The 8,094-nt window shown below is 41.3% G+C and overlaps 1 protein-coding gene across 3 annotated transcripts; it reads right to left on the reverse strand.

Annotated features, from left to right (window-relative positions):
- Window positions 1–1,716: 1,716 nt before the first annotated feature.
- LOC147207757 (PWWP domain-containing DNA repair factor 3A) lies at window positions 1,717–7,885 on the reverse strand. Of its 3 annotated transcripts, none has more exons than XM_086107249.1 (14): window positions 7,763–7,885; window positions 7,342–7,406; window positions 6,807–7,189; window positions 5,830–6,043; window positions 5,542–5,673; window positions 5,401–5,471; window positions 4,557–4,633; window positions 4,403–4,463; window positions 4,244–4,319; window positions 4,114–4,164; window positions 2,830–3,077; window positions 2,365–2,589; window positions 2,206–2,294; window positions 1,717–2,127 (listed from the first exon to the last, which is right to left on the reverse strand). In XM_086107249.1, exons 2-14 carry the CDS (start codon window positions 7,346–7,348, stop codon window positions 2,073–2,075), a joined length of 1,689 nt encoding a protein of 562 aa, XP_085963375.1. In that variant the 5' UTR covers window positions 7,349–7,406; window positions 7,763–7,885; the 3' UTR covers window positions 1,717–2,072. The 3 variants fall into 3 exon arrangements, with proteins under 3 accessions (XP_085963375.1, XP_085963376.1, XP_085963377.1); XM_086107250.1 differs by having other exon boundaries at window positions 7,528–7,848; XM_086107251.1 differs by having other exon boundaries at window positions 7,700–7,843.
- Window positions 7,886–8,094: the final 209 nt, after the last annotated feature.

Genomic DNA, 8,094 nt, shown 5'->3' on the forward strand with positions numbered 1-8,094 from the left:
TACCTGTCAACTCATACGGTTTAGCCATAGTTCATACGGATTTTGTGGTGAATCTTACTATATGGCCGTATCGCACAAATCATACGGATTCTGACAATTTCCGGGGTTTTTTCCCCCCTAACAGGTAGTTCCGTTTGCCTTTGCCCAGAATGGTGCTAGTCTACTCGAATGCTTTCATTTCCAAAGTAAATATGAATGGATGCTGTAACTTCGAGCCGATGGGTCAGCATTTGGAGTTGGTGAAAAAAGTAACGCAGGAATACAACTCTGAACACAGTAATGCCACTAAGTAGAATGATGATTAGACATTAACCAGACATTGTATTATGGAGATCTACAATAAATATCATTGAAAATTTCGTGTGGGGGGGGGGGGGTTGCCGTTATTTTGACATATAAAATGCTTTGGTATGTTATAAGGATTTTTTTGGTAGTTTATACAGGTTGGCGCTCCGAAAAGTTGACAGGTATGCAGACCATCTCTTTTTCTGTTGTCACTTCAAATCATTATTTTTTTAGGAACACAACAGCAAAGTGTAATGGCATGTCTGTTGAGCCATTAACCCTGCATCATCCAAGAGAGCATGACTTTAGATTGGTCAGCAATTTGTCAACACACAAACAGGGAATGACCAATAGTACAGATTTGTTGGGTGAATTTTGACATAGCTTTTGGCCTGACAATCATTTCTACTGTCACTGACATTAAACAACAATCTCTAAACAATCTCTTTGTTCATGCTCATTCTCTAAAGTCCAAGATGGCGCCCGAGTAGGCAACTGTCGGCAAGTGCTCTCATGAGCCTTGTTTTTTTTTTTGTGTTTGTTTTGTCACTTTGTGTTTGTTGTTGCATCGTGTGGACCGGATGTGGATTGTTTTTCAGCATTTTTTGGCCACGACATTCATCAAGGAGGAGACTTGGTGCTTGGTGGTTGCGCCTTCTCGGCAGCATGGATATACCAGCACTATTTTTGATTGGGAGGAATATTGGTGCCATTTGACTGTCATTGCTGGACAACTCTGGGGCGCTTGTGGGTTTTTTGGCGCCTGTAATGGGCAGCATTTTACACAGCCCCGCTCTGTTCAGCAGAGAGATCGGTGCTGTTGGACGGTCTGCGGCTGGATGGATGCAAGGCTGAGGAGCCGACGATAAGAAGAGAGGAGCGTCAGCGCAGAGCGCCGATGCGGATGTGGAACTGGGAGTCGCGGCTTGGAGTTGAAGCGGATTACGTGGGACAGGAGATGTGAGCCAATCTCTTTTCGTCAATGGACGCTAGAGCTTCGTGTTTGCTTTCAAAACTTAGCTTGTAGCAGACGTCTGCACATTTTCAGCAAGACGTCTCTGATCCACTGGTGAAAGGACACTTTGATCCTCTCCTCTTTCATCTATAACTGCTTCAAACAACAAAGTGTTGCAGGAAAAGTGTTTAAGATGTCACGACTGTGTGTTTATGTGTTGTGTTATTTTGACTTCAAGATGGCGCTACGAGAGTGGCTGCTTTTCCAGCAGTTCCTATATTTTGTTCTTCTACTTCTTCCTTTCATAACTTTGCTGCTGTGAATTGGGAACTTCTCCATTGGGAGACTAATAAAGGATTTCTTTTCTTATTATCTTATTCCAAACATGTTTGATGCTGCAGATGTGAAGGTTTTCTCAATTTTGTCCAGAGAGCAATTCTTGGTTAAGTTCAATTAAAGTATAAGTTCAAACACCATTCAGGGTCAATGTAATGCTTTTATTGAGCAGTCCTGGAGACTTTAGGTGTAAATGTAAAACAAAGCAATGATTAAATAAGTCAACTGTACAATCAAAATTATGAAGTATTAATTATTTCATTATTGTTCATGAGGATGAGCATAGTGTATGATAGGTTATAGGCTTTGGCTGCGCCTGTTAGCTGTGACAGATTTTACACTTGCAGTGAGAGGTTCCTGATGCCGGACCATTTTAAGACTGCCTTGAGAAGGATTAGTAAAACAGATTTAAGATAGTCTATAGGAATGTTGATTCAATTTGATTACATCCACTCAGACGTCTGTTGGAATTGAAACAAAGCATTGTGTTCAGCTGCTAGGATTTTCTCATACAGAGCCGCTCAATCATCAACTCATAGTCTTGTATTTCCCTACAATGAGAGAAGAAAACAAATTAGTCAGAATCAGAACTTTTTTCCTCCCCCTTCAAATGTGCATGTGATCTTTACCTGTTACTTAAACAACGTCCTTTCAGGTATTTTTCTTCTGCCTTCTTTATAGAGATATTGTCCATCCCAGCAATGGCGTATGTGATAGCCTGTAAAACATTCTTTAATGTATTACAACAAATATTCAAACTACTAATTGGCTACAGCAGTTTGACATACCTCGGGAAGGAGCACATCCAAAACAAACGGGATGCGCTCCATGTATTGAGCCACAGGCTTGCCTGGCAGTATGGGCACAGCAGTCTCGTAGAGCTCGGTGAGATAACAGTACATTTTGTCTAACTGCGTGTTATCTTCCAGGTAAGTCTCCACTCCAAAAAATCTATTGTCAGATCTCTGGAAGTAGCGGAGCCACCTCGATTGCACCTGACCTCGGATCACAGCCTAAGGGAGGGTGGAAACCGTGTTCAAGTGTTAGCTACCTCTGCCAAGTACTAATCGCAGTTTCTAAGCAGGATTACAAAAACATCCCCATTTTAAAAACATTACGTATGTCGCTGATATCGAACAGGAAAAAAAAAAAACTACAGCGGGGGTGCTAACAGTGAACCACAATTGAGGAAGGTAAAAAAATAAAATAAAAGCTCTCCAAGGTTTTGCTAAAAATCCAAACTCAAATCATACCAGCAGGCGTCCTTCCACCATGCGCTGTTTGATTACAAAGTGCACAAGCTTTTCGTTGGCACGGTTATGTGCAGCTTGGGTCCGATCTGGCAGCAGCCGCTTGGCACACTTGTTGACCTCCTCCTGCTGCTGCTCCTCACAATCTTCTTTGGGATTCTCCCACTGACCCTCTCCCTCCATCAGCGAATCACCAGCGATGGCGAGTTGCTTCGAGGAGCCCTGCGGGGACTTGTTCCTCACTGGATTACCTGAACGAGGGCAAAGACTCATCAGGACAACAGCGAAAGGAATACTTACATTCACCAGGCATGAAGTATACCTGCACAATGGAATGATTTCCATTGTAAGAGCTGTAACGAAAAGTCTAGATGTGGTTTTTTTTTTGGGCATAATCATGTTCCTCTCACACAATATGTAGCCTGTGAAATTAGAGGAACCTCATGCATGTAAACAATAAAAAAAAAAATCCATCCATCCATCCACTTTCTAATTCGCTTATCCTCACAAGGGTCATGGGCATGCTGGAGCCTGTACCTGCTGAAAATAACATTTTAAAAAGGCTTCCAACCGTTTTAGTGCCACTACCAGTTATAGCTTGCTGCCAAAGTAAACATAACACGGTAAATTTTGCATTGTCTATTTAATAAGACAACCACATAACTTTGCCTTTAAGTCTGTGTCAGAGATGTTCGCTCGGACAGTTGAACAGACTTAGGAAGAGATTGTCTTTTCTGCCGGCAGTTTTCTACGAAGCCATTCTGTGCGCGCTCCTCAACTGACACCTGACCTCTGCAGCCTCTTTATTGATCGTGTATGCAAATTACAAGTGATATAACAGAACAATTTAAACCCTTTGGCACTGTGATGTCATTTTCACTCGACAGCGAGTATTAAAAAATAATATAAAATTGGCTGCCCTGCGAGGTGTGTAAAATGCATGGATTTTGCTGTTTAATTCTATAAAAGTAATATTCATCAGAATAATGCGTTTGGACTAGTGGGGGCCGCACAGACCATAATTCTATCAAGAAAATTGTTGACTCAACTTCCCTTTTAATGCCGACCCACACTAGGGAAACGTTACAGTCAGGAAAACTAAAAGCGTCTATGTGGCGGTATTTTAATATTTTAAGCAACAGACATTTGAGCACAATGGGTACAGGAAATGTAATCTAGGTGTTTTGCCTCTTGTAGATCTCGTCTGTCATGAAGGATCAGCGAATGTAGGTTTCCAGTCAATTATTTACCATGCAAGTGTGTGTGTGTGTGTGTGTGTATACTCACTAATGCCATGATCAAAGTACTCGAGGAAGGAACCACAAAACGAGCCACAAGCTACAAAGAGGCAAAAAAGAAGAGGTATTCATCTATGGAAATTTTGATGACACTCAAACTACAAAATACAAACAGTTACCGATGCGTATTCGGTAGTCGGTTATAAGCTCCAGGGACCACTTCATCTTAGTGGCCCATTCTTCTTTGGCTTCAGCCTATGACGCAGTTTGCATTAGAAACATTTGTCACCAGTGTGGATGTAAATCATGTGTATTACAGTACAGTGTTACGTTCCTACCGCCAGCTCATTAGCTCCTTCACAGTCAAAAGGCTTCAGGGATTTCAGAGCCACAATGACCCTTGTACAAAAATGACATGACATTTAATATTGGGCTTCGGACACACACTGACAGTAACCAAAAAAGATAGTTGTAGTAGTAGGTAACTTCTACCCCCGTTTTTGTCGACTTATCTGATCATCAATGAAAATAATGCTGGCCTTTTTTGCCTTACGATTTACTTGCTTGACCTGTAGGGGGGGGGGGGGGGGGGGGGAAACAACTATCAGTCAGGAACTTTTGCTCCAGCAGATTTTCGACACACTTTTTGAACAGTACATTTATTCTACTTTGAACTTGCAGTCAGGTTCTTGACTGGCTGGCCAAGTTATCGAATCACAGTATGAAATTATTTTTACATGTAGAAGTAGTCAGAAAGACGACCGGTTCAGTATCTGCACTATTACAGCAAAATGAAAACGAAAACTAACCCAGATAATGGCAAAGCTAATGTAGTAGCTAATTCAAGTAGGATAAAATGCACATGTGCTTGCATTACGTACACAATCGAATAACATCTAATATAAAAGAAGACACTGGATACAGCGTTTATTCATTAAATTGTGCAGGTTTATATAATATTTGACCCATTTTTTAAACCCAATATTTGGAATGGGATGATAGAATCTTTCTCTGAATGTTCTCAACTCTTGTTTCAAGGAGTGTTTTGAGCCATAGCTTATGCCATGTCGTTTTTTTTAGTTACAATGAAATCAATGACACCTCTGCTTTTTTTTCCAAGATGCAATGAATGAATCTCTTCCGTGACAGAATTCTATGACATGGCAATTATCAATTATTCTGATGATGCCATGACATTCCCCCTTGAAATATCAACCTAAAGAGCAACCTGACTTTCGCACTTGGGGTGGATGCGGACATGCCGACTTGTAAGGTATGAATAGGCCCTTAAGAACCGTGACAAATAAATGAGCCACATGCATAGTTCTGCACTCACCAACGCTGGCCATGTAGGAAAGCGTCTAAATTTGCACCACACAAAAACTCCCTCTGTGATAGACAGTGGTCCTAGAAGACATTAAATTCTCAAGGTAAACAATGCAGTTATTTATGGTGCATACAGTCGCACAAATCTTACTCGTCTGCATCAAGAAACTTGGCAGCTCCTCTTCATCAACACTCTCCTCATCCTCCGGGAAAGAAAGAAGAGGCATCTGTTCCTTGTGGTCACTTAACTCAGTTGACAGATCTGACGACAGCAAAGACTCATCTTGTTGAAGGTTGAGAAGATGATGGGGAAAGGATAGAAGCACACCAAATGATAAAGTTCGCATTAATTACCTTTATGGAAACAGCATAAAGGATGAGTTGATGACCTCATTCATCCGAGGTCAAATTTTGTGAACATCAATATTGCGATGGATACCTTCCTTTAGTTCGAATCTTGGTCGTGAGGGTTCAGATGATGAAGGAGTGATAACCCTATATTTCAGGTTCTTAGAACAGCGGCGTTTTGCTGGAGAAGAAGTGGTTTGCGTCACTGGTAGTTTTTTTCTAAGTCGTCTGGATTGGGCAGCCTCTATGCTCCTCTTCCTGTTCTCAGACCTTGGCGTGTCGCATGGTGATTCAACCTCTGATTTCTGTGGCACAATGTTGCGAAAAATAATGTTCAGCGTTATTTCAACATTTCCAATGCCCCTTTCCTTGCTGAGGTTCAGAAGTTTCAGACTTGATGCATTCGCCAGGGCATGGCACCTTCTGCCCTCAGTTACCAAAGAAGCAGTAAAGTAAGTAGTTACAAATACTTCATCAAATCCTGTTTATTAACCAATTATTGTTGTTTGGCACTGTTTAGTGATTTTAAAAAAACAACAACAAAGATTGATGTACTCACTCGGCAACCTTTTAAAATTTTTAACGTATTCAGTCTGCTTTCATGAACAACAAAAAAAAAAAAAAAATCAGAGAACAATTAATGCCGAGACTCAAATCAGAGGATTTGGACAATTTTAACAGTGGCTCTAAAATAGTTGTCAATTACCATGATAATCGATTAATTTTAACACCTGAACACATGAATCGTTATTGGGCTTGGGAATTGCTTAGCAACAGAAACTTGAGTGGAGCTACATAGTTACACTAACAGTTAAAAAAAAAAGTTTTAAGTATTATCACTAATTACCGATTGCTTTTCTTTTGGTAGGTCGGTGTATATTTTTCATGGAAAGCATTATATTACATAAAATGATCCGTGTACAAAGAGTGCTGCTCACAAATGTAGAAGACTGTTTATCCACACTGTTTGGAATGCCAATGTAGTGCTAAAAGATCAGTGTACAGAATTAGCACACACTGGAGAGTGGCCAAATGTATATAGCCTCATGAACATGTATTATGAAATACCTTATCCTTCCCATCCTCTTCTTCAGAGCGCATGTCAAAAATGTTGGGCAGTCGTTCGGTGGACAACCTATGCAAAGGTGTGGATGTACGGAAGGCTTCCGGTGTTTTTCTTGGCCGTCCCCTGCATTTTTTGGGGGTGCTTCCGAAGGAACACACAGTGGCCAGACTGTCGGTGTGGAATGCTTCTTGTGTTTTTCTTGGCCCTCTCGTGCATCTTTTTGGGGTGCATCGTAAAGAACATAAAGTGGACTGACTGTCGGTGTAGACATCACTGCCTGACACAGGACTCGCTTCTTCTGCAGCCTGGGGGGAAATGGGGCAAGGGTTCCGTTTTTGTCTTGATGTCATAGTCGCTTTCTTTTTTTGTATTTTCCTTGGTCGACCTGAAATATCACAACACAACAAGCCGTATGAGCAGATATTCGATGGATATGATTAACGGTTTGCACGAGGCATTCACGAATGGCTATTAATAATCATAAATCATAACAAAAACAACAATAACAACAACTAAAAGACAAGATGACAGGGTTACCTCTCATTGTTAAACGATGGGAAAAACTTCAAGCAAGTCGGGCGATAACTGTCACTTGTTGAACCCTAAGACATACAGGGGGAAATCACTTTTATAGAACAAAGGTAAATTTTCATTTCAGTTCCACGAACTGTAGAAAATGTTCAGTTCCACGAACTGTAGAAAACAATTGCAATTGCAGCGAACCTTTCTTTTCAACCAAGGCACCGCGACACAGCTAATTTACTATCTCAGCTAAGAAACGTACAAGTCACACGAGCAGCGAGGATGTATTTTCCATGCGAACAAGCTTTGATATTCGTCTTGCAAGCATAACATTCATCCACACAATACTACGTGCACCGCATGTAATCCAAACCTCCTTTCACGCCCTCTGCGGTAGCTAATATCAAGTTCGAGCCAAGCACAAAGTGCGACTCACGATTACGTGCCCAAGTGAGCCATAGCAAAGCAGAGTCCGTTGGCTCACGTTCGCGAGGCTGGGGTTTTTCACCAGCAATGTTCAGGAAGTACGGATATTTAAATGACACAAGCGCCATTGCAGGTTGTGGCTCTTGCGAAAACTCTTTATCGCCCCCTGTCGTTCGGAGTGCATTGCGTCACATGAGATTTTTTTTAAGTGCAAGAATAATACAAACTCAAGACATTTAACAATCCAAACATTCCCAAATATACATACACAAAGAGCCATTTTCAGTACGCAACAAGAACAAACAACACCCCTCAAAGGCAGTCGTCAAAATAAATTAAGAC

Source organism: Hippocampus guttulatus, chromosome 3 (genome assembly GCF_054856545.1).
Source record: "Hippocampus guttulatus isolate MCC_2025c chromosome 3, RoL_Hgut_1.0, whole genome shotgun sequence".
In the NCBI taxonomy this organism is placed as follows: Eukaryota; Metazoa; Chordata; class Actinopteri; order Syngnathiformes; family Syngnathidae; genus Hippocampus; species Hippocampus guttulatus.

Coding starts and splice junctions, on each gene's coding strand:
- LOC147207757 (XM_086107249.1), bottom strand. Junction 6,044..6,806: donor AAGAGGATGGGAAGGATAAG/GTATTTCATAAT, acceptor ATTGTGCCACAG/AAATCAGAGGTTGAATCACC. Junction 4,634..5,400: donor TTCCTACATGGCCAGCGTTG/GTGAGTGCAGAA, acceptor CCCCCCCTACAG/GTCAAGCAAGTAAATCGTAA.